General features: G+C 40.5%; 1 protein-coding gene, 1 long non-coding RNA gene and 1 other non-coding gene across 10 annotated transcripts in view; 1 reads left to right on the forward strand and 2 right to left on the reverse strand.

Moving 5' to 3' along the window:
* Window positions 1-7,388: 7,388 nt before the first annotated feature.
* LOC140695961 (uncharacterized) lies at window positions 7,389-12,849 on the reverse strand. 2 transcript variants are annotated; one of them, XR_012071822.1, is made up of 3 exons: window positions 12,772-12,849; window positions 11,179-11,247; window positions 7,389-7,516 (listed from the first exon to the last, which is right to left on the reverse strand). It is a non-coding gene; the product is annotated as an uncharacterized lncRNA (long non-coding RNA). The 2 variants fall into 2 exon arrangements; XR_012071821.1 differs by lacking the exon at window positions 11,179-11,247 and having other exon boundaries at window positions 12,772-12,842.
* Window positions 12,850-13,303: 454 nt separating this feature from the next.
* Window positions 13,304-24,998, forward strand: part of CDC14B (cell division cycle 14B) — a 94,743-nt gene continuing 83,048 nt past the window's right edge. For 2 of the 7 annotated variants that reach the window (XM_072959139.1, XM_072959141.1), the window contains exon 1: window positions 13,409-13,632. In XM_072959139.1, coding sequence (XP_072815240.1) covers window positions 13,473-13,632 — 160 coding nt within the window. In that variant the 5' untranslated portion in view covers window positions 13,409-13,472. Of the gene's footprint in view, window positions 13,633-24,998 lie in introns of all 7 variants that reach the window. The other 5 variants (XM_072959145.1, XM_072959140.1, XM_072959138.1 and 2 more) reach the window with 4 other exon arrangements.
* TRNAT-AGU (transfer RNA threonine (anticodon AGU)) lies at window positions 16,663-16,735 on the reverse strand. Its single transcript has one exon. It is a non-coding gene; the product is annotated as a tRNA-Thr (tRNA).

Consider the following 24,998-nt stretch of genomic DNA (forward strand, 5'->3'; position numbering starts at 1 on the left):
GAGATACTATTTTATACTCCTGAAATTTGTCCAAATATAAAAAGTATGAGAATAACAAGCATTGGCAGTATAGAGCCATGGGTACCCTCGTACACTGACAGTGAGAGCATAAATTGGAGAAACAATTTGCAGAACAATCTGGCAATATCTAGTAAAATTAAAAACATGTATAGTGCTAAACCAGCTGAAATGCACAAGAATGTCTATAGCAACATTGTTTGTTCATAGCTGTGAACTGGAGACATCCCAAATGTCCATCACCAGGAAAATGGATGAATTAATTGTGGTATAAAGTTTCAAATAGTATACATTGCTTAAGGATACCTATGTATGTATTACAGTTTTAAAGAAATGCAAGGCAATGATAAATAGCAAATTAAAGATAATAAATATATTTGGGGGGATGATGATGAAGGCTATGGGGGGCTATGTCTGAGTTGGTAACATTTCATTTCTTAAGGGAGTAGTGGGTATGTGGGTGGCTGTTGTGTCATTCTTTATACCTTTTGTTTCTGTTTTTATTGAAGTATAGTCAGTTTACAATGTTGTGTCAATTTCTGGTGTACAGCTTAATGTTTCAGCCATACATGAACATACATATATTTGCTTTCATATGCTTTTTCATTATAGGTTACTATAAGATATTGAATATAGTTCCCTGTGCTGTACAGTATAAACTTGCTGTTTTTCTATTTTATATATAGTAGTTAGTGTCTGCAAATCTCGAATTCCCAATTTATCCCTTCCCACTCTCTTTCCCCCTTGGTAACCGTAAGTTTGTTTACTATGTCTGCGAGTCTGTTTCTGTTTTCTAGATGAGTTCATTAGTGTCCTCTTTTTTCTTTTTTCCTTTTTAGATTCCACATATGAGTGATCTCATATGGTATTTTTGTTTCTCTTTCTGGCTTACTTCACTTAGAAGGACAATCTCCAGGTGCATCTGTGTTGTTGCAAGTGGCCCCTTTTGTATTCTTAAATGGTGTGTAGTACTTTTGAAAATTAAATATATGTGTCTGTGTGTATATATGTATATACATATACACATACATATTTATACATACACATACATATATTTTAAAAATATGTATCATGGCTGTTTTGAAGATGTATTAATTGGTTTATGCCTTACATTATTACCCAATAATTGCCTTTACAGCCTATGCTCTGTTGTTTTTTCTTAAAACTTTTTTTTGGGGGGAGGTAATTAGGTTCACTTATTTCCTTACTTATTTTAATGGAGGCACTGGGGATTGAACCTGGGACCTTGTGCATGGTAAGCGCGCACTCTACCTCTGAGCTGTACCCTCCCCCTGTTGGCTATGCTTTGCATGAGACAGTAGTCATCAATTTTACCTTTATACATGGGAAGTGGAAAAATACTTTCTATACCTTTAGAACATGTAGGTTTATTAAGTTCTACTTTTTTTTTTTTAAGTTCTAATTTCAGTTCCTACCTAGAACCATAACACAGGAGTGTCTTGTTTGGGCTCTGTGCTGTGGTTCTGCCTCATGGGTGATATGGTCTGATAATCAAGGGAAAGATGTTTCTGAGTTCCAATTATGTGCTAGGTATTGTGGGAGATTTGAGGGGCAGATAAAGCAGAATTTCTGCCTTTAATCATTCAAAACATATTTAGGGAGGGCAGGCAGAATTTCAGGATAACCAACAAAATAGAATATTAAATAAATAGCTCTCTACAGGGTGCAGTAAACCTCACAGAGGTTTGAAGAAAGACTTGCAGGGGGAATTCAGGAGACTAAACTGCTTGATGAAGGTCTGTACATGAATTTTTAAAAGCGGCTCACAAAGCCCACAGTGTAATTAGCTTTATTCATCATGATGAAGTATTTGATCAAAGCGCCTTTGGAAGTAAAGCTTGTTTTTAGAAAATTATTTTAAATATTATGCCAATCTTCTTACAATGCCATTTTTTAAAAATAGGTAGCACTCAGAATATTTTAAAGGCTCCTTTAGAAATAATTCCAGCCCTGTTCCTGAACTTCACTGAGAGCAGCCTATAATCACTGACATTTCCAGACTCTGACTCCTAAGGACTTAAAATGCCATATATGAAATGTATATACTGATTGATGTAAATGAAAATCAGCTTCGTATTTCCACGCAACATGCATACGTCCCTTATAAGCACAACATTCATCTTTCTTTCTGCTTTAACCAGTGTGCTTTCCTCTCTAAACGGAGAGCTCAAATTTTGATGTTTTGTTGTTTGTGTCTATACTGGCAAGTATGAGGGCCTACGTGAATTAGTTCTGTTTGCCATACAAGAGGAAAAATGGAGCAAAAGAAAATGCTTTAAAAAAATGTTTTGGATACATTTTTCCAAGAAGACATACAGATGGCCACCAGGTACATGAAAAGATGGTCAACATCAATAATTATCAGAGAAATGCAAATCCAGATGAGATAATCACCTCTCACCCATTAGAAGGGATAGTATCAAAAAAGACAGGAAATAACAAATGCTGGTGAGGATGTGGAGAAAAGAGAACACTTGTGCACTGTTGGTGGGAAGGTAAATTGGTGCAGCCACTATGGATACACTACAGAGGTTCCTCAAAAAATTCAAAATAGAACTACCATAAGATTTAGCTATTCCACTTCTGGGTATTTATCTGAAGGAAACAAAAATACTATCTTGAAAAGATTTATCTGTACCCCCATATTCATTGCAGCATTATATACAGTAGCCAAGACATGGAAACAACCTAAGTGTGTCTGTCAATGGATGAATGGATAAAGATGTGGTGTATATATATACACATATATACACGCACACGTACATATAAAACAGAATATTACTCAGCCATTAAGAAGAATGAAATCTTGCAATTTGCAGCAATATGGATGGAACTTGAAGGCACTATGCTAAGTGAAATAAGTCAGACAGACAGATACCGTCTGCCTCGGTCATATGTGGCATCTAAAAGCAAAACAAAACTAACAAAAAAATGAGCTCATGGATGCAGAAAATAGATTGTTGGCTGCCTGAGGTAGGGCTGGGGGGAATGGGCAAAATGAATGAAGGGGTTCAAAAGGTACAAATTACTAGTTAGAAAGTAAATAAATCATGGAGATGTAATATGCAGCATAGTGACTATAGTTAATAACTGTGTTGCACAATTGAATACAGTTATTCAAATACAGATCTTGAAGGTTCTCATCACAAGAAAAAATTTTATAACTATGTATGGTGACGAATGTTAACTAGACTTGTGATCATTTCACAATATATACAGATACTGAATCATATGTTGTACACTTGAAACTAGTATGATGTTATGTCAATTCCATCTCAGAAATGTATTTGAAACTGATCCATGTATGTTTTGGGATGAGGATAATAAAATACAGTACCACAGACATTCTGGTAGAGAGACCTCTGACCACAGATAAACAATTTAAGCATCTTCCTGCCACTTTTTCAGGGAGAAAAATGTAGTCAGTTCTTAACGTTGAGAAATTATTCTAACATTGATTTACAATCAGCGGGCTACAATGTCATCACATATATCTTTGTTAAAAATTATAAAAGTCATTCTGTTTGTAAATTTTTTACGTCATTTTGTTTTAAGATATAAAAGTGAACCACACACAGTGTATATAACCTACATATACTTCCATGTACATAGACTAAATCTGAATACATTAAAAAAAATGGAAAACATTTACCTATAGAAAGGCAACTAGGTGATTCAGGGACCCCAGTGGAATGAAGATTCTTTACTATATATTGCTTTGCACTTTCTGAATTTTGATCCACATGGATATATTATCTATTTAATAAATAAATTGTTATTTTTATAAGTAATAGTAATCTAAATTATCATTGCACTATAACCTCTACATTATTTGATACTAATTGGTTATAGAAGATTCAGTACCACAAAGAACCTCACTGCTCAGTAATTCCAGTTCTCAAGTTAGCTTGAACAGTATTATTTTTTTAATTCCCACATACAAAGCACAGAGGCCCAGTTACACCAGTAATCTGGCAAATGTACATTAAAAAGAGATGCCTTCTTTCTACCCCGTGAGAGGAGTTACAGAGGAAGTGCTGGGGGGCAGGGGGATGGGACTCTGAGGTGGTCAGAGAAGACCACACATCACTTAGGACTTGAATTGTGGTGGAAAAGAGTGGGAAATGGCCACACAGAAAAGTAGTGGTAAGATCATTGAGCAAGAGGGCACAGCATAGACAAGAGTAAGGGTTTGGAGGAGCAGGGCACTTTGGGGACTCCACGTGGCTGCGCACAGGAGGGCGTGACAGACCACAGGAGGGGAGTTAGCACAGGAGGGCAGGGCCAGGTCACAGAGGCCTTGTATACGTCTAAAGAACATTACCCCATGAAGGGAACTGGGCCTTCCCGGAAGAATGGTTGTTGCCAAGGCCAGGGCAAGGAAAGGACAAGTTAAACATGGAACTCCTTGTGCCAGAACAGAAGAAAGCACTCAAAAACTGATGGGGACATGTCAGAAGGACACAGAAGCTAGTAGGAAGGGCCACCCACTTGTCAAATCTCAGACAATTTGAGTCTCTATTTTGGGGGGGGGCGGCGATTAGATTTATTCCTTTATTTGACCAGAGGTACTGGGCAATCCAGGACCTCGTGCATGCTAAGCACCTCTCTACCACTGAGGAATACTTTCTCCCCTGGGACAATTTGAGATCAAAAATACATAATGCCAGTAAGGGATTATAAGGCACTGCAGAAAACAAGAACTCACAAACCCATAATCCATGCATCTGCCCACCTACATGCATACATAAATACGTATACACACATAAAAGGGGGAGAAAAGAAAGCTCTTCTTTTCCACAGAATGCCAATGAATGAATGTAGGACATATTGAGAAAATCACCAGTCTGCACCAGTACAGTAACAACTCATTAATAAATCATTGCATGGAAGTTCATGGTCTTAAAGTAGCTCCCCACAAATCGTTCATTAATTACAAAGAGAAAAATTGCACCGTTCAAGTGGAAGAATCTGACAGGCAATACCTTAATGAACCCAGTGATCAAAGCTCATGAATTACCCAGATTGGGACAAACTGACATCCTGGGCCTCCTAATCAGATACATCAAGGATGCACCATTGAAGCAGAGAGCTCCTGCAAAAATGTACACCCTGATGTTAATCCTTAGGAAAAGAACTGCTTCCTGGGTCCGGGAAAAGAATGTTATATATGACACTGTTAGGGCAACTGGTGAATTGTGGGGAAGATGCACTAAATACTCAGTGACATTGTAGGAATGTTAAGTTTCCTGAATTTGACAATGACGTTGTGGTCATGTAAGAAAATGTCCCTGGTCTTAGGAGACACAGTCGTGATGTCTGCAACTTACTCTCAGATGGTTCAGATATTAAGCTTTTCCCCCTAAATTAACTTTTCCATAGGTATGAATTAAAAAAAATTTAAAAAACCCAATCCTTATGCTGTACACCTTAAACATATGCAGCACTGTATGTCAACTCTATGTCACGAACACTGGAAGAAAAAAGGACAAAAAGATGACTGTCATAGAAATGTGTACGATGGTCCAGAAAAGAAACTCAAGACCTTTCCTACACAAGGCAAGGAGCTGTTAGAATATTTTAATTGATAATATGATACAATTAGATTTGCTGTTTTGGAAGTTTTCTGGGGAGCAGAGCAGAACATAGTCCAGGACAAGTCTGATCCCCAAATGCATCACTTGGACTCTCTAAACACATTTTAATGTTATTTTGACAGCTAGACTTAAGTCAGAAGCATACATTTTTAAATATAATTTTTAGTAGTACACAAGCTATAAGAATGAACACATCAAATGTGAAAATATAATTGCTTTTCTTTCAATACTGTTAAATGAAATTCACCTTCACAAATAATAATCAGAAACTGATTGCCTATATTACGGATCATTTCAGACTTCTGTTTTTATCTTTTGCATAGCCCCTAACTTTGGATAAAACAGGTCACTGCTCACTTGAATCTGTATTTAAAAATGGAAAGAGGAAATGAAGGGTGAATCCAGCTTAATCTGCCCATCTGTGCTCTGGTATCATTGAAGGGGAAAAGAATTATAAATAATGAAAATCTTCCCCCATGTAAGAATTTAAAACTACAGTTCTGTGCATTTGACTCATTACTGCTTCCCTACTCCGATGGGAAAGTGTGTGCGAGTGGAGAACCGAGACTGGGCTAGGATTCCCTCCTGGATGGGAAAATTTGTAACAAAAAGAGAGAAAAATCATCCAATGTATTAACATCGGTAGCTAGTTTTCTTTAAAAGCTGGAAGAATCTTCGCAGGGAATTTCCTTCCCAGCCACAACAGGAGATAAAGAATAAATTGCTTTTACACTTCTACAAGTCGAGAAGTGACTTGAAATTGATGCCTTTAATTTACTTCTAACTGTGTGGATAAGGGCAGAGTCAGACAAGGATATCTTTCTTGTCTTCTAACAATTGGAAAGAAAAATGTGTGTAGTAAACTGAAGGAGGCTATTAGCTACATCAGATTGCCTGATTATCTTTCTTGATTACCAGCTTCTCAAGCTCTGTCCTGCCATCACCAAGCCCCAGTGGGAGGAGGCCTGCTGGATTTAGCCCAGCAGCTGCGGACAAAGGCAGGGACAACGTGGTTCTGCAGGAAATTTTGCGGAGTCCAATTTTGCTAAGTCCCGTCTGAATGAAAGGACCAAGACTCCAGGCAACAGAGATCTTTCAACTCAGAGTAAGAGAGCAGGAGGAAAGGTTCAGAGGCCGAGGTGTGGCGCCAAAGGGGTGTCAGAGACGATGGAGAGGAGCTGGCAGGGACAAGGGAAGAGGGGGGCAAGGACTGGAGGGGCAAGGTGGGCGGTCTGCATAAAGGCCTGCCACAGGGAACCATGCTCACATTTGCATGGATGGTATTTTTAAAAGGTCCATTGATACCTATACGGAAAAAGAATATGAAAATGAATATATGTATGTATATGCATAACTGAAACGTTATGCTGTACACACTGAATTAACACAACATAAACTGACTATACTTCAATTAAAACATACATAAATAGAAAAGAATAAAAAGAATATTCCTCCCCCCCCAAAAAACCCAAACAAAAAACAAATGTCACCAGTTGTCCTAAACATGTCATTTACAGCTGGCGAGCATATGCAGTGTAGTTGGTTGTTATGCCTCTTAAGATTCTTTTGATTCACTGCAGATCCCCTCCCTCAGCTGTCCCCAGTTCTTTTCTGACATTTGCTTGTTGAAGAAACAGTTTTTAGAAAGCCCCACATTCAGGATTTCTTAGACTGTTTCCCTGTATAGGTGGTTTAACTTGCTTCTCTACCCGCTATATTTCCTGTAAACAGAAATCAGATCTCAAGGCTTGATTAGATTCAGGGTAAACATTTTTGGCTCCAGTACTTTATTGGTGATGGTGTTGGTCCAGAGGCACATCACCTCTTTCTGGCTCACTCTTCAGAGGCCACACTGAACATCTGGTTTAAGGTGGTGATAGCTGTATTAAAAAGAACATTTTTGGAAAAGATTAACAGTAAGGAGGAACTAATCCTACTGGACACCAAACCATACGACAAAGCTACAGTGATCTAAACAGCGTGCACAGACACAGAAATAGATAAAAGATCAATAAAAAAGAATAGAGACTAAAATCAGGCCACGGTGTATGTGAGAACTATTCATATAAAAGGGTAGCAATTCAAATCACTGGGGAAAAGACGGGCTATATAATAAAAAATGCTGGGGAAAAAAAAAAGATCCCTCTTTATCCTGTATCCTCCAAATAAAGCACAGGTGGATTAAAAGGCTAAATATGATAACATCTCTAAAAAATAGAGGAAAATAAAGAATACATTTTTTAAAAGAGACTAATGCTGTTAATTTATTTGATATCTATCTCCAGTCAAAACAATTTTATTCTGTTTTATTTTATTTGACTATTCACTCTGCGATTTATGTATGTATGTATGTATGTATTTATTTATTTGAAATATAGTCAGTTACAAGGTGTCAATTTCTGGTGTACAGCATGTTTCTGTCAGATACATACATATACCTATTCGTTTTCATATTCTTTTTCAAAGAATATTTTTTTAAAAGTGGGCTTGGGACAAACAAGATACAACCTCCAGAAGCCTTAAAAAGTTGGTAAAATTGATTTGACGGTAAAACAGGAAACTTCTGTAGCAATCTGAATAGCATAATGTGACAAAGAACAGATAAGTAATATCAGCAGAGGTTGAAGGGCTGCTATCCATAATATATAAATAGTCCCTCAATCTAAAAGAAAATGAAAACGAATAGAGAAATGAGCCAAGGGCATAAAAGATAAGGAATTCTTAGAACATTTACTGTAAACATCTCATGAGGCCTTTGTAATACGCTTAGTTTCACTAGTGATCAGGGAAGTGCCATGAAAATAACAGATACCATTTTTTATTCTCAAACTTAAAAATATTGAATATATCCAGTGATGTCAGGGTGTGGGTGGAGGGAAACAGGAACCCCAAAATACTGTTGGTATCTATGCAAATGTTAAAAGTGAATACCCTCTGAGCCAGAAATTCCATCTCCTGTGGCTAGACATATGTTAGGATAGTCATTGCCGAATTGTTTGTAATAGCACCCCCCCCACACACACACAACACAAGCTAAGTGTCCATCTATAGGAAAGTAAATCGTGGAAAACACACAAGGGAAATCAATGCAGCCATTAGAGTGGCTCAAATTGGCCACAAGGACTGATAAAATTTTCAAAATGCAGTGTTGAGTGAAAAAAGAAGTTCATAGAACAATATGCACAGTATGAACCAATTTATTTTTTTAAAAAATCTTTCAAGTTTAATATAGCCTGTTAGGGTGGTTACCTATGAGGGTAGGATTGGGTGTGAAGGAGAACTTCCTTTTGTATTTCTTTTTTTTTTTCTTTCTTTCTTTAAAAACTTTCTTTTTGTTTTTGGTTTTTTATTTTGGGGGGAGGTAATTACATTTGTTTGTTTGTTTATAATGGAGGTACTGGGGATTGAACCCAGGACCTTATGCATGCTAAGCACATGCTCTACCATTGAGCTATACCCTCCCTCCTCATATTTCTGCTACTCATTAAAATTTTTAAAAAATACATTCACATGTTCATGCCTTATTTGGTCATATGCAATAAAACCAAAGAGAAAAGACAAATTCCTTATGAAAAAAATCTTTGAGGTAAAAAGGCACTATTACAAAATAAGACTTAGATTTAAGAAGCTAATAACGAGCATGTACGTTCTTTCAGTCTTGGTAGAAGCGTTCAGCCAAGGAGAGTGTCATCTCCCATTCTTTCCAGATTACTAAATTCTACTCTAGTGACGTACTGAATACCTAACAGCGATGTCAAAGGCACGTCAACATTTTTCAAAAAGTAATGTGAAAGAAGGACTATGGCACTGCTCGCTCAGTCCCCTAGGCCTCTTTGGTTTTGGGGTAGAAGTATCCTCAGTCATTCATGATCACAAAACTCAAAATAACCAGAATCCTTCTCTCTCTCCCCCACCTGACATTCCATTATTATTAACTATTATTATTGTTATTATTAGGGAAGAAGTGTACATAACCAACCAAAAAAATCCAAATTAACGATCCAGAATATTGTTTTAAAAATCAACAATGTTAGGGTCAGGTCTGAAGTCCAAAAAAAATTAATCAAAACTTACAACATTAGACACAACATTGTAAACTGACTATAACTCAATAAAATAAAAAAATAGATAAAGTTAGGCAAGAATGAACTAAACCTCCCCCACCAAAAAAAAAAACAAACAAAACCCTAAACTTAACAACATTTACACAACTATAGAGGTTATTCAATTTCAGAAAACTGCCTACAGAGAAAGATCCCTTCAAACTCTGTTCTCAACCTATGATGAATGGTGCTAAGTCCAAGGAAGGGCCATGGGTGTTTCAAACCAAAGTCACTACAGGACCTGGGATAACTATCTAGACCTGTCAAATAAGGGATTTCTTGCTATAAAATAAGAACAATACCATCAAACAGGGCATTTGTGTGAAGCCCTGAGCACTGGTTCCAGCATGTGGTGATAGCTCAACACGTGTATTCATTTTCTTCCGTATTTGCAATTTTAAGAGATTTTCAGTCTCAGGGTCAGGAACATGGGGGGATTTCAGATTGACCCTGATTACCAGGATAGCCAATGAATTAAAACCAACCCGTCTTAAATAAGCTAGTGAAGATTTTAGTGTGCGTCCGCGTTTCCATATGCCTGCTACCTAAACCTTCTAGGTTTCACGGAAATTTGACGTTAAACAAATTATTTACCTCCACATAATTAAAGCTGTAATTCACTGATTCTGAAATTTATCATATCTTTTGAAATTTTAACATCATTTATCTACCAACTAGTTTCTACTAATATTAGGGTAAGGCTTAAATTTTTCAGGATATGAATGATCTAAAATAAACATATAAGAAAATGTTCCTTAATTGTTTTCCTTTCAGGGTGAATTTACCTCGGAGAAAGGACAATTTTAGAGAACTCCTTCCTCCCTTTCCTTTTTAGCTTTTCACTGTGCTGCTCACGATGCTGAAGATAACAATCTGATGTAGCTGTTCTCCAAGCTCCAACAGCTCAAGGAGAGACCAACGGAGCCCTGGAGAATATGTGGGTTCTGGCCCCAGCACTGTCACTTATGTGGGTCTCCATGTCCTCACTGTGAAAGGACAGCCTTGCACCAAATAACGTGGTAAGATGCTTTCAAGCTCTAAAATGCTACGATCAGCGGTCAATCTGAACAACAAACTAGCCAACCTACCAAGCAAACTGAACTGCATTTCCTGTAGCCAGATTGTCAAGCTCAGAGATCAGCTTATCAAACAGTGGGAAAAGTCAATCTGTTCAAGAGCAGTGCCACACACAAAACAAGTATCAGTAAGAAATAGCACTTTTCCATCACTATCCAAACATGACCTAAAACCAAAACACAAATAAGGTTTTAAACTTCAGTGTGTGCTTAGCGTATGTTCTTCCTCTTCCCAAGAATGGAAGCTATTTCTGCACAATTTCAAAGTGTAATCCGTATCTTCTCCCCTAATGACGTTAAACTAACAAAACAATCAAACTTGTATGTTTGTAAAATGTGAAAATGCTTAAACAGTATAATTACCTGCATTTATAACGCTTTTGTGCTTTTAGTGAAATCATATGCATTTTGGTGGAATTTCAAGCGCACACTCTGTATTTGAAGGTGAGAGAAAACAAACTGATATGTGAACTTGGCATGTTAGCCTTAGTTTGACATTCAGATAAGTCAGTATCAAATAAACAGAATGTCACGGGGTACTTGAATTTCTTTCATTTAGACAGCCAAGTGGACAACTCCCACTAAAATCTATTCAAAACAGGCCCTACTCAATGTTAACTAGAATTATTATGGTGATCATTTTGCAATACATACAGATATCAAATCACTATGTTGCACACTTGAAATTAATAAAATGTTATAGGTTAATTATACCTCAGTGTAACAGAACAAAAAACAAGACCTACTCTTGTGAAATCCCAGTGTGGGAAACGGCTGCCTTTCCATCTCTGACCCTCTAGTCCAACGTGAAAGGCCTCCTCTTCAAGGTCAGAACAGAGGACCTGGGACGGGAAGGTTTCTACTTATCTAGACTCACTTGCACAAAAATCACAGCCTCCCAAGTCTATTGCTTCTTTGCTGTCCTTACAGACAACACGTAGACCATTTTTAATTCCAGGTCTTCACTGATTTCCTTATGGGAAACAGTGGAAGAGTGAACATGATTACTAAGCTTCGGGTTTCTAGTTCCGGGCTGTTCAAATGCCACCTCCACATAGATCCTCTTTCCCCCCAGCCCATTCCTCCTTAATTAGCAGTGCTTAAGGTAAAGGCCTTCAACAATAGAAGCCAAATAGCCCCTCCGGGAGGTACTCCAGCAAAATTTGCATTTCTGAGAGGCTTCCTGGGGGAATGACTCAAATTCTTCTTTCACTTCTAGAGGCTGGCAGTAATTGCAGAACTACAGGGTAAAAAGTTAAAATGCTGGTGAAAAATTAGGACTAGCTTGCAAGATGTAGACTTTTGGGATATGAAATCTTAAGACTGCCCTCCAGTCTTAATCTTTTCTATGCTACCACGGAAATTTGCCTTTAGGCCTTCCAAAATGACAGTTTTGGTTAAGTTCTAGAAAGATCAGGAATTATTTTAACCCAGTAGGAAAAAAAAGGGGGGGGCAGATATGATTATATAGTTTGCAAGATAAAAGTTAAAGGATTAAATTCGCCACTTGCTTCGATGCTTCAGTAACTGGACCTGTCGGTACCTCAGGTAGGAAAAATATAGCAGTTATTTTATAAAATTGCTGAGTCAATTTGGGTAGTGATTGCGAAATGACGAACTTTGAGGTGCAAACCGTTACGGTATGTCGTGTTTCCGTGATAGTTTTATCGACTCCTTAAGAAGCCCTTGCTTGATCTGACTCCAGGGCATAGGGAGATAAAAAATGCGTAGCTGATTTACATAGTTTGTAACTTCTGAACTCAAGTCTATCTTAAGTCTGTCTAAGAGCGGACAGTTTAATAGATCATACCCTTTACAAGCCAGCAAGCCACAGAAAGAGTCCCTTCCACTTGGCGCAATTACACGGAAAACAAATGAACACTTTAAAAAATATACATGCCAAAGAACTGGAGTTAAGTTACTGGGCTAGAGCTGTGTAAAGCTTTGGTGACTCACTAAAGGAAGTTGGGAACTCCGGGAACACAGAAGAAACAGAAAAGTTGGGGGACTGGCGGAGGGTCGCGAGCACACTTTTTATCTTTGATTGGCGGAATCACTCAGACTTTTCTTTATGGCGTCACCGGCTACCTGCCTGTAGAAAGGCCCCGTGTCCGTGACGTCACGCCTCATTGACCAATGAAAGGCCTCAGTCTGCGGGCCCCGAGGAGGGTTGTGGGCCCTTTTTTGTGAATGAAGCTCCACGGAACAGCCCTCCTGGGGTCCCCGGGAGCCGCGGCCCGCTGTGCTCGGGCGCTTCGGCAGCAGCGTCCGCGGCCGCGGTGGGCCCGCGCCGTTACCCCGGGCAGCCCCAGCCGCCGGCGGCAGCACCGGCGCCTCGGCCGCGCCAGCGGGCTGCGGGCACCTGGGGGCGGGCTGGGGGGCGCGGGCAGCGGCAGGAGGCGCTGTAGCCAGGGCTGCGGCGCGGGTCCCCGGGCGGCCGCAGGAGGAAGCGGGGCAGGCGCGGTGGGCCCGGCCCCTCCTCCGGCTCCTGCGCGGCCACCCCCCGCCGGGCTCCGCCAGCGCGCGCCGTCGCCGCCGCAGCGCCGCTCCGCGCCCGCCGCCCCGAGCGCCCGCGCGCGGGGCTGGCGGGGGCTTCGGCGGGCCAGCGGGCGCGCGGGGCCATGGTCGTGGCCCCCTGACGGGCCGCGGCCGCCTCCATGAAGCGGAAGAGCGAGCGGCGGCCGAGCTGGGCCGCCGCGCCCCCCTGCTCGCGGCGGTGCTCGCTGTCCTCGCCGGGAGTGAAGAAGAGCCGCAGCTCCACGTCGCAGGAACTGCACCACCTGGACCGGCGGGACGACCTGTACCTGGACATCACCGGTGAGCCGGCGAGCGAGCGTATGGCGGGGCGCCGGGACACGCGGCACCCGGCGCGGGGGTCCTAGCCCACCCACCCAGGCAGCAGAGGCGCCTCCCGGGCCCGGCTGACACGCCTCCAGCCCCAACCCCCATAAAAGCCCCAGCCGGCCACACCCCCCTTCAGGAGCCGGGCTCTCTGGGCGCGTCCCCCTACCCCGAGTTTCCATCTGCGTTTGTCGCGAGCTGTAACTTTGTCCATTTTGTACCCTCCTACCCCGGCAAGATGGCCCGAGGGTCACCTTTCTAAATTGCTGGCGTCAGCACGGCGCCTCGGGCTTTTCCTAGATTCAAGTTGATACCGCCTCCCGCGTTGCAAGCTCAGTTGGCCCTTACCGGAGTCTGAGCCTCCGAGTCACCCCCAGAGGATTCCCCGAGCGCGCTGAACACGCCGGCTCGGGAGCTGCCCTGTTTGTTTGGCGTCTGCCAAGCCTCCGCTGCTCTGTGGGAAATGGAGTCCCTCCCGCCCGGGGCGGCGTTCCCGGCCGCGCACGGGAGCCAGGTCCTTGCCCTGGCCCTCGCTGCCCTCGCGCCGTCCCCAGCGCGCGCGCACGAGCACACCCCAGCCCTCCGAGGGCTGAGTCCCCTGCCGAGCTTCAGCAAGGAATGTGTCACGTTGATGGCTTTTGAACCAGTCAGCGTGCTGACTGCTGAGAGTTGTCACTTTTGAGAAATCGCAGGTAGAAAAGCAGCCGTTTGATAGCTGCTCGATTACTACTGCTGACTCTGCAGTTCTCGAAGACTTAATGAATCCAATTTGGGAGCTGTCGGGGTTCCCAGGATTGACACCGAAGCGTGTGAAGGCATTAAATGTGATGATGTATTGGAAACGCTTTGTAAACAGTCTACAGTTTTGAGGGATTTTTGCAGCCTGTTTCCTGTGTTGCGGAGTGTGTAAACCTCGGTGTCTGGGATTTTCATAAACTGTTTCCCGCCCTTAGCCTTTGATAAACCAGGTGAGCTGGAGTAGTCAGGACATGAATTTAGAAAGTGTTCAGACGAACACAAATTTAGTAGAAATTATTTTCTAGGTTGATGGACAGTTGGACACTAGGGTCCATTTTACAGAGAGCTGAGTGGAGCAGAAGGTTTCTTGGCGTTGAGTGGATGCCAACGGAGGAGGGAGGCAGGCAGGCAGGGGTTGCCTTAAGTACCTGTCTCCGGCTGGCACCTGCCTGGGTGCATCGTGGCACGTGGCGCTGTAGGAGGTGCAGCCATCTGCTGAGGCTGAGACCTCCCACCACGGTGTCCACTCCCAGGGAGATGTCCCCACAAAGGAAGGTCACGGGTAAGGGACCCACAGCCCTCATACCTTTGTTATGTATACCTCTTCAAAGGGTCTTGTTTCATCTCATTTAATTTTAGAGCAAATAACACACTTACTTGGTACAGAATTCTTAATTCCAAAGGTAAACAGGAGTATATAGCGAAAAACTGGTCTTAAGTACCAGGTGTTTTTCCCCAGAAGTAACATTTCTTCTGAATCCTTCCAGAAATTGACGGCGTGGATACACGTATACATTCTCTACCATACCCGAGCACGGTAGCATACAACGTGTTTTGCACTTTGTTTTTCTTCACAATATTTCTTAGCAGAACGATTGTTCTGTAAGTAGTACACGTAGAACTGCTTCATTTGGTTTTGATTACTGCTTAGGCCAAAAGAAGTATGGTTTTAAAGTATAAAACCATAAAATGTTATCTGTGGATTTATATGTATATGTTTTATGACTTGTTTAGACAGGCTCCTATTGAAGACAGTTGTCTCAAATCAAAAAGGAAATTTCTGACAGCGGAGTCATTGGAGTAAATCTTCCTTCTCCTTCAAGGAGAAAAAAAATGCAGTGTGGCTGGTTTTCCTGAGGCAATGATCAATGAATTAACTTTAGAATGTATCATCAAGCAGAATATTGAAGAAAGAGTTGGCGCAGCGTATAAAATCAAAATACTCTGGTCTGGATTACAAGCCCAGATGATGGAAGGGTCCAGCCTCAGTGTAAGATCACTCCAGGGGAGTTAAGGAAATCAGTTTCCCCTGGGATTTCTCCAGATGTCCCTTAGTGACAGTCTTGGCTTCCCGGAAAAATGATACTAAATCAGTTTGTTTTGGTGTGATATACACGCCGAAGGAACTTTGGATGCAGGGTGGGGATTTCTTTTTATTGGGCTTGGAGGGAAGGCTTGAGGCCTCATCCTCAGCAAATGACAACCTGGTCCTGTCCTTCCCAACTTGTTTTTCCCTCAGTCATTGCTTCCTAAAAGCAGTGCATGCACATTAAAAAGGTCAAACATTAGCGAAGTAGATATATAGATATAGTTAGTCCCTCCGGGTAATATTTTTTTCCCCTTCAGTTTTCTACTCATAGTCAGGTTTCTACAAATTCTACCCAACCGGCAAGAGCGGTCATCTTTTTAATGGCTGCGTGTTGTTGCACTGTGTGGCTGCACTGTGATTTATTTAATGATGATAAATAAACGGATATTTGGGTGTTTTCCAGTCTCTGCTGCAAATGGCTGTAGTGGCATCAGTGTACATGTCTCTCAACATGTGTGACTGTATCTGGAGAGTAAAGTTGAAGCCCAGGCCAAAGCATACGGGTTTATTCACTTATGAACGGAGTTTTTTTTGACAGCTGTGAATAATGCTGCCGTAAACATTCACGGACAAGTTTTTGCATGGCCCTATGTTTTCAGGTCCTTTGGGTATATACCTCGGAGTGGAATTGCTGGGTCACGTGATAACTCCATGAACGGCCAGCCTTTTATCCTAAGCTGATGTGCCACCTGCCTTCTACTAGCAATGTACCTGTTAGTCCATATCCTCCCCAACACTTGTAGGATTGCCAAGACACTGTCCCAGTGGGGTTGGTTTGTAAACAAACATTAATGCACGTTATGATTTCTGCCCACTCTGCTTTTATTTATTTTAGTATTTTTTTTAACGTTTCTTCTTGTTGTTGCTGAGGAAGAGGTCATTAGGTTTATTTATTTTAATGGAGGTACTGGGGATTGAACCCAGGACCTCATGCATACTAGGCATGCGCTCTACCACTGAGCTGTATCCTCCCCCCTCTACACTCTGCCTTTAAATACATTACTTTTTTTTTAAATGTAACTCTGGTCCCTTGTCATTTTTACTGCAGTCTGCTTTTTATCTGTACATTGAATTCCCGCAGATTCCAGGGTACTTCATTTGTGTACATTTAACATAGGATACTTAATTCCTATTTTTGTCCCTGTAATCCTTTATTACGTGGTCACTACTGTCCAGCCCACCACCCCGATGTAATGGACATCAGTCTTACTAGGAGCTGACTGACCCAGGTTTTATTCCTCTGCAGACCCTATCAGTCTCTCATCGACCATCCGTTCGGTTCTTGCCACATGCAGTGACATGGATTTTCACCTCAGCTGTATTCCTGGTGCAATTCTGGTGCGCCATGTGAAAGAAAGGTTATAAATACAGCATAAACCGTAGGCATGAATGCTAGAGACATACTGAGTAAAGATAAGATTAGAATGAGTTGTTAGGAAGCAAAGGGGAGAAGGAAGCTGAGGAGGGTTTTTCAGTTGGATTTGGAACTAGATGTCAAGATGAGACAAATACCCACCAAGGGAAAAAATGTTGGGCACAGTCAGGTTTTTGATTTTCCTGTGAACCTCCTTGTAGTCAGTAGTCTGAATCTTTTTGGTCTCTCTATTCCTATGCCTGAAATTGGGCCCTCCATAAGTGACAGCGAGCGTACATTTTCCTTTCTTCTTTATTAATATAGGAAAATAATTTTGAAGGCCATAACAGTACTGCATAATCTTTGTGTCTGGTAATTTACAGGATTTAATAGTTGGTACAGAACATCAGCTTTTTTATTTTTTATAATTTCTAACTAGTAGAGGAAATTGGCAATAACTGCTGGCTTAAGATTCTTGGTGGTTTGTCTTAAATTAAAAAAATTTTTTTCAGTGTCTGCTATTATATTCTACCTTTAAAAGAGTGTCTATATTATAACAGGAAAGAATTCTCTTGGAGAAGCTCTAATTGAGGTCAAGATTGATAGTTAAAAGCATTGATTAATGGTGTATTGGTTACTCATCAAATAAAATTAAACAGATAAAGCACTGCTCCTACCCACCCCCTTTCTTTTTAGGGTTTTAAAAATTCACACTAGACATCATTAGCCAGGGAAAATTTATTCATTAATTCAAGAGGTATTTATTGAATGCTTACCATGTAAAATAGTCATGCATATTCATTGCTTGCAGTGATAGAAGTGTATTTTTCCTGATAGAAAAGGAATACTGTTAGGCTGGAGCATTGATTCAAGGAGGAAATAAATTCATTTTTCTTCAAGAGTTTCATGTAGTAGCTTAAGTTTCAGTAACTGAAACTCATCAAAGTATGTGATGTTCATTTTTCTTCCTGCTTATGACTTGGTTCTGTACTTACCCTTGTGTATAATGTGAATTTATTTTCTTGATTTATGTGCTTGCTTAATTCTTCAACATCTGTACTTCTGATGGTATCACGTTAGTTATCTGCTTCAAGTCTTAACTGAACGCACTTTCAGTGTTGCTGCCTCAGTGGATATAAAGAGTGGTTGGGCAGAAAGATGAAGGCGAGGTGGAATAACTGGGTTACAGAGCTGGTCTAACGCCAGGAGTTGACCGTGCACATTAACTGCGCTGTGCCTTTGAATTGTCCCAAATCTTGCTGGGATTAGGGAGAGCTGGAATGAAACCACACTGTGGATTTTTAGGATGGAGGGAAAGCACTGGTACATTATCAGTGACATTTCTTGAAATTTTCTGAGTTAGTCTTTGGAGATCTCCGAATTGATACGACCCGTGTTTTTTTGAAAGAATTTCAAGAGATCACCTAGAAATATACACTCATCCATTTTCCCTTCTGAAGAAGACAAGAGCGGAGATAAATGATTTTGACCCAATTGATGCAGTTTCTTTTTGGGAGAGTGATGATCAGTTGCCTTTTATTCTTCCTGGCAGAAAAAGGTGCTTCACAGTTACACATAAATGATTTATTGAGTCCAGTGCTACTCTGGCTACCAGACGGTGTCATAGTAGGTGTTCCATAAGTAGTGTCTATAAAGTTGAATTCAGAGAGATGGATAATTACCCAGTGAATGTGGAAAAATGAGCAAACGAAGTACACAATTCAGGTCCTTCAGAGCTCATGCTGTTTCCAGAGTCGGCCATCATCATAGCCCTGATTTTCCAGGTATTTTGTTCCTTCAACGAATGTGTAATGAATACTTACTTTACCTGGCATTTTTTTGCCCCCCTTCAAGTGCTAAAAATAGGTCACTGCTGGAGACAGTCCCTGCTCTCATGGAGTTTATATTTTCTGTGTTAAATAAGAAAATAAAACTTGGAGGGTCTGAAGGAGAACTAGCCTGTAGAGAAATCATATCGTGATTGAATCTTTGAGGAAGAAAATCTTTGATGGTAGAGTCTTTGAAGAGCTAATTCTGATAATTAGGCTTGAGGTCACCAGGGAAAGCTCTCCCCATGGGGACTGAACACAGCCAGATTATCAGTAACCTTTTGGAGCTTGGATTCTCTCATCAGTTTAAACATAAAAAGCCCGCAGAGTTGTTGGGAGGATGAAATGAAGGGGATGCATGTTAAGCGCCTGGCTGGGTGCCTCGCTGACAGCCAGGGCTCCATCAGAGGTCCCCAATATTCCGAGTGTGCCAGCAGTGGGCAGGGTCAGGGGTGGGGTACCGAGGGCACACGGAGACAGTCATCGTGGTGGGAGGGCTTCAAGCTCAGAAGCAAACATTTCCCTCAGACGTGTACTTGCACAAAAGGTTCCGTGAATCAGCACAGTGAAAATGCAGTGTGTTCCTGTCTCTGCTTCTGAGAGTGATGTTCAGGGCAGGAGCAGCTCCAGATGAGGCTGGCTCAGTATTGGTCCAGGGACAGGGAGGAGGTTTGGCGCCGCATTGATAAATCTTTTCTGCCTAGGGAAAAAAAAAAAAAAAACCCATTACAGTTTCTCTTTAAAGATCTTTTCTAAGAGGAAGAATAAACCAAAGCTGTTCCTTCATTTTTGAGGCAATTATTACGTATTTTTATTATACTGAAGAGTTTGCTACTATTAAATTGCAGCTAAGCTTATGGGGGGGAATCTTCATAAAAATGTAAAAGCCTCATGGGAGAGCCTCAGGTAGAAGGTTATAGAAAAAAAACCACCAAATATATTGTTATTTACTGATAAAATATAAATCTTTCAGAGTGGTTAATTTGAAGCATGACTGTGCCCTAGTTCATCCATTTTAAAACAGTATTTCACAGAGCCAAAAGCTTTGATACTGGTGGTGCATATTACTGGCAGACAGGGCATCTGTCATTTGTTTTGGGTAAAAGAACTTAATCTTTCAAAAGGCCTTTCTGATCCTTAACGTGTGGCCCAGAGACCTGATTTATTTGGAAGGGGTGGGAGTCAGACATAAATAAGAAACGATATCTTTAAATCTATTCTTTTTATAATGCTGGGAAAAAATGTTAGTAACCAGTATTTTTTTTTCCCTTCCTGTCCTAGCTAGAGTATTTTTTTTCTTTTTCAGTTTTCTTAGGTAGAATTATTACAGTTTGCACATGTACATTATATGGCATGTAAATACATATATACAATATACTGCACTTTTTTTTTTTACAGAGTAGTTTTAATCTTAGTAAGTCATTTAAGGTCTTTCACATTAAAATTACTTTTATAATTTTCATGGAAATGAAAAACACGCATAGACTGGTTTATCTGACTTTGTTTTTTTTTTTCTTTAAAGGGGAGGAGGTAATGAGGTTTGTTTATTTAAGTGGAGGTACTGGGGATTGAACCCAGGACCTTGTGCATGCTAGGCAGGCACTCCACCACCGAGCTGTCCTCTCCCCCTAGACTGGTTTATCTGAATATTTCGAAGCTGGTCCTCCCTTAGGACAGGCACCTTTATGAGTGAGGTAAGTAGGTGCAGGGGTTGTTGTGGGTGGAAAGTGGAGAGATTGTATTATTAGAGACAGAGAAAACAGTGCAGCAGGAGCTGACCAGTCTTCAAATATTGTTTCTTTACGTTTTTTGGTTTTTAACTTACAAGGTTAGTCAGTTTCCGGAAGTACTGACTACCATATTAGGCAGTGATGACCTTGGAAAACAATTTCCAAAATTTGATGTTAACTTCCTAAATACAAGCTTATTTAACTGGAATGTATACGTCTCATCTGGATTCTCTAGTTTATATGAAAGTTTTACGCCCTTCTCTCTCTCTCTCTTTTTTTCTATAGCTTTTCATGGATACTGCTCCAACAAAGGTATTCAGATCATTGACTCTACTTTGCAGTTCTTTGATGATTTAAAAACTGTAGATTTAATCTGTTAGTTGTGATTTTCCGTCCCTTCCTGTTTGCTTGTCTTTAATTTTAGTCTTAGGAAGCAGTTTAAGTTTTCTATAACTGTAGAGTATCTTTCGTATGTTTACGACTTTAGTTCAAACCCTGTCTTTATATGAAAAGTTTTGTTGGTTTCTGTGTACAGGTAATGCTGGAAGTCGTTTCTGTGAAACTTTATTGGGTTAATTATGAATGCTATGTTCTGGATGGTGGATGTTAATTGGTAATACTAAACTTTTTCTGTTTAATTAAATCTCACTCTTCTAGGCTCTTGCTGAAAGGATACTTAGAATGGTTGTAACAGCTATTCTTGGTCCTCCCCCCTCACCCCCAGTTTACTTGGTTATTTTTAGGCATTTCTTTGCTTAATGGCTAGGCTCATATCTTAAACTGTGTTTGCTAAGAGGGAAATCTCATGAAATGCCAACTTGAACTTTGGGAACAGGAAAGTTCTTTTATATCCTTTGGAAAAAAAAATTCTGATTCCCTTTGATTTTCAGGTTCCTCAAATAAGGCCATTTACCAAAAGAACAAATCTGAATAGCCCCATATATTTATTATTTTCCATTACAATTTTTCTGACTTTATCTTCTTCATCATTTATTCAGCTCCTTTAATTCTCAGTATCATTTATATTCCAAAAGAGCTGTTCTCTTAAGAGTCCTTAATTCACCAGTCAGTTCAAAGATTTGGTCCCATTGTTTTTGAGTCTGAAAAGCTGAGGAAGCAAGGCTGGGTGAATTCATTCTAATTGCCTAACATCACGTATTGATTTCATTTCTCAGGTAGCTTACTTTTATACCATTAAAATTTGGTCGACGGTGTACTTTTTGCAAAAGAAAAACATCTTGTTCCTGACGTCGGTGATATTTTTTGTTCCTTCAAGTTCTAATTTGAAAGTAAAATTACTTTCCTGGCACTGCTCCGCAGCTTGTGACATTGATTTTTTTGTACCCAGCCCATAATGCTATAACATCATTACAGATTCTGAATTCCGCAAAGCCCATGTTTTAGGACCATCTCAGCTGAATTTTGCTCATTTATTCTCCTCTGTACACATATGAATTGTGCTACAGGATTTATTCAGCAAATTAATAATAATAATAATAATAATAATAATAATAATAATAATAATAATAATAAATAAAACTACTTTGAACAAGGCAATGAGCCAAGTATTACTGCAGAAGGGGCTGTGAATGTTTATAAGAATGTATTCCTAGTCCCTGAGATGTTGAGAAGGAATACACTCTTAAGTCATCATCTCAGTGAAGACAGGCAATAAAGGAATTATGTGATTTAGCTCTCTTAGTCTAGACAGTGTCAGTTTGAGAGAATTCTGTGATGGAAATGCCACTTGATAATTCCTACACCAAGTGAATCGTTTTTTCCAATATGTGGTGAAAATGATCTGTCTTATGGTGTCTTTCGTGTGTGTGTGTGTTTTAACCTTTAAAAGAAACAAGGAGGAAAAGCGCCATTTTGGTATAAAACTAATCATATGTATCATATGAATATATGCATATAGTTAATAATATACTGAAAACTGTATCTCTTCTAAAACAGAGCCAAAGTGAAAGGTCTAAATTCCAATTAATTCTATACCTCTAATTTGAATCTCAGAGTATCCCAGAGGACATAATTTAAAATGAGATACCTTGTTTGTTTTTAAGATTATCTTATTTACTGGTGAGAAGTAATTACAGAGCACCTTCTAAGTTGAGTATTGCTTCTTAAATTTAAGGCACTAATGATGAAGATGGCTAAATATTTTAAGAACTAGATTTGGTGTGTGTGACTTTTGAACTGAAAAGCATTCTTATTTTCACATTCTTTTATAGGTGCTGAGGAAGAATTGCTTTGATACGAATATATAGCAGAATTAACATTATGGTTTTACGTTTTGGGGGAGCTGTTCTCAGTCTGCTCTTGGAATTTTTTTCATTGCCCTACTATCATTGGATAGCTTGTTGGAAGCATCTGAAGTGTGAAACCGGAGCGTCTTAACGTGTATTTATTTCCTTTTTGACAATAAGCCGTCAAAAAAGCTTAGAATATGGCTGGCAAACACAACGGAGGCTGGGGTATTACCTCCAATATTAATCTATGCTAGTTGTAAGCTGTTGTGACTCCAAGGGCTTGAAGTAAAAAATCCACCCAGGATTAGCTTGAGTGTGTTTTATATAGATTCATCCTTGTGGCTGCTGCAAGAGCTGCCATAGAGATTTCATGCCTGACCCCGATTTCTGGAAGCGACACCTATACCTGTGTGTCTGTATCAGTGTCGCATAGAGAAACTTACCCGTGAACGTCACCGACACTCAAAGATAGATGCCTCTAAACGAATGGGATCCTTGGAAAGGAGGCTTGAGCGAGCTATGTTTTAAAAGAGTCCCTTCTGCAGAACCATCAGGAGTTGTTCTTTTTTTAAAAAAAAATTTCCTTATTATTTTTTATATGGGGGGAGGTAATTGGGTTTTCATTTATTTACTTATTTTTAGTGGAGGTACTGGGGGTTGAACCCAGGACCTCATGCTTGCTGGGCACGTGCTCTTCCACTGAGCTATCCCTTCCCGCAGGAACTGTTCTTGACCACAGGAACACACATGAGTCTTCGTTTTCTCCTTCTTCCCAACAGTACTGTTGGTACTATCGTGGCAGCTGTGTGTGTGTGTGTGTGTGTGTTGGGGGGTGATTGCTGGGACTGGGGACAGACTCTGCCCCAGCACAGGGGAAATATCCTTTTCAGACCCTGTGCCAACTGCCCCCTGCCACGTCCAGCTCTTAACATTCCACCAGGAATGGGCATCAAGACACAGCAGTCAACCTGAATGAAATAAGAACTTTGCTCCAAAATGAAAAAATACTTTAATGAAATCTCTTTTACTCATGAGGGTAGGAGAAGAAAGATAAATCTTAAAGCATCCTTTATCTAATAGGACCTATTTAGATTATTTTGAACAAATGCATTTTTAGAGGCTAAACTTGTGGATTCAGAAGGCAACCATTTTCAGGCACAGAGCTAAAGGGACTGTTTTTTTTCCCCTTAATAGGACGCTTTGGGGAATTTCCAACATAAAAATGTGGGATATTCTGAAGGCTAAGCAATGAACTTGGATTTTAAAAAAAAATCAAATCTTTGGATTAAGGACTGTATTTTAAAACTTTTTCAGAAAACAAATCTTATTCTAATGCGGAGATTTGTGAATAGGATTACTAAATTTTGTTGTTTTAAGCCACAAAAGCAGTTTTTTAATAATGCCGATTTTTTGTGTGTGCCTTACACATCCCATTTAACATAACCCTATGCAGTGCTGCTCCGTTATAAATATTGTCTTCAGAATATTTTACGAAGAATAAACAGGCCTATATTAAAACTGCAGTTAACATCTTGTTTTGGGTTCCCCCAGGACAGATGGAGTCCAGGCTGCCAAGGCGAGTGCTTTCTTCAGGAGATGGTCCTGGGAAGCCCTCACAGTAGAGCGGGGAAGTGAAGGGTTCAGGACAGGCAGACCAGAGACAGCTCATTATCAAGCAGGTCATTGCTGTGGTGGCTGGAGTTTCATACCCCGTGGGGAAATCTGGGACCCAGTACAGAATGAGTGAGCGTGGAGGGGGCTGGGATCTTCCTCCACTAGTAAACTTGCAGGGTGAGTGATCATTTTGAAGTGCTGTGAGGGCAGCCCAGAGGGTCTCTGCAGGCCGGAGAAAGTCCTGAAAGAAATGCTGGTGTAACTGGAATGTGTGCTAGGAAGGGGAGGGGCGGGGGCGTGGACTCCTGCAGTCGGTTATGGAATGGTTACATTTTTCTGTGTGCTATTAGTGATTCTTCTTAGCTTGTTAGCGCTCAGCCATTATCCTGAGTTGAGTGTCTTATTGTCACCGTGCTGTGTCCTGGTGGGGCAATTTTGATCGCAAATGTTGAGAAAAGG

This window comes from Vicugna pacos, chromosome 4 (assembly GCF_048564905.1).
Source record: "Vicugna pacos chromosome 4, VicPac4, whole genome shotgun sequence".
NCBI lineage: Eukaryota > Metazoa > Chordata > Mammalia > Artiodactyla > Camelidae > Vicugna > Vicugna pacos.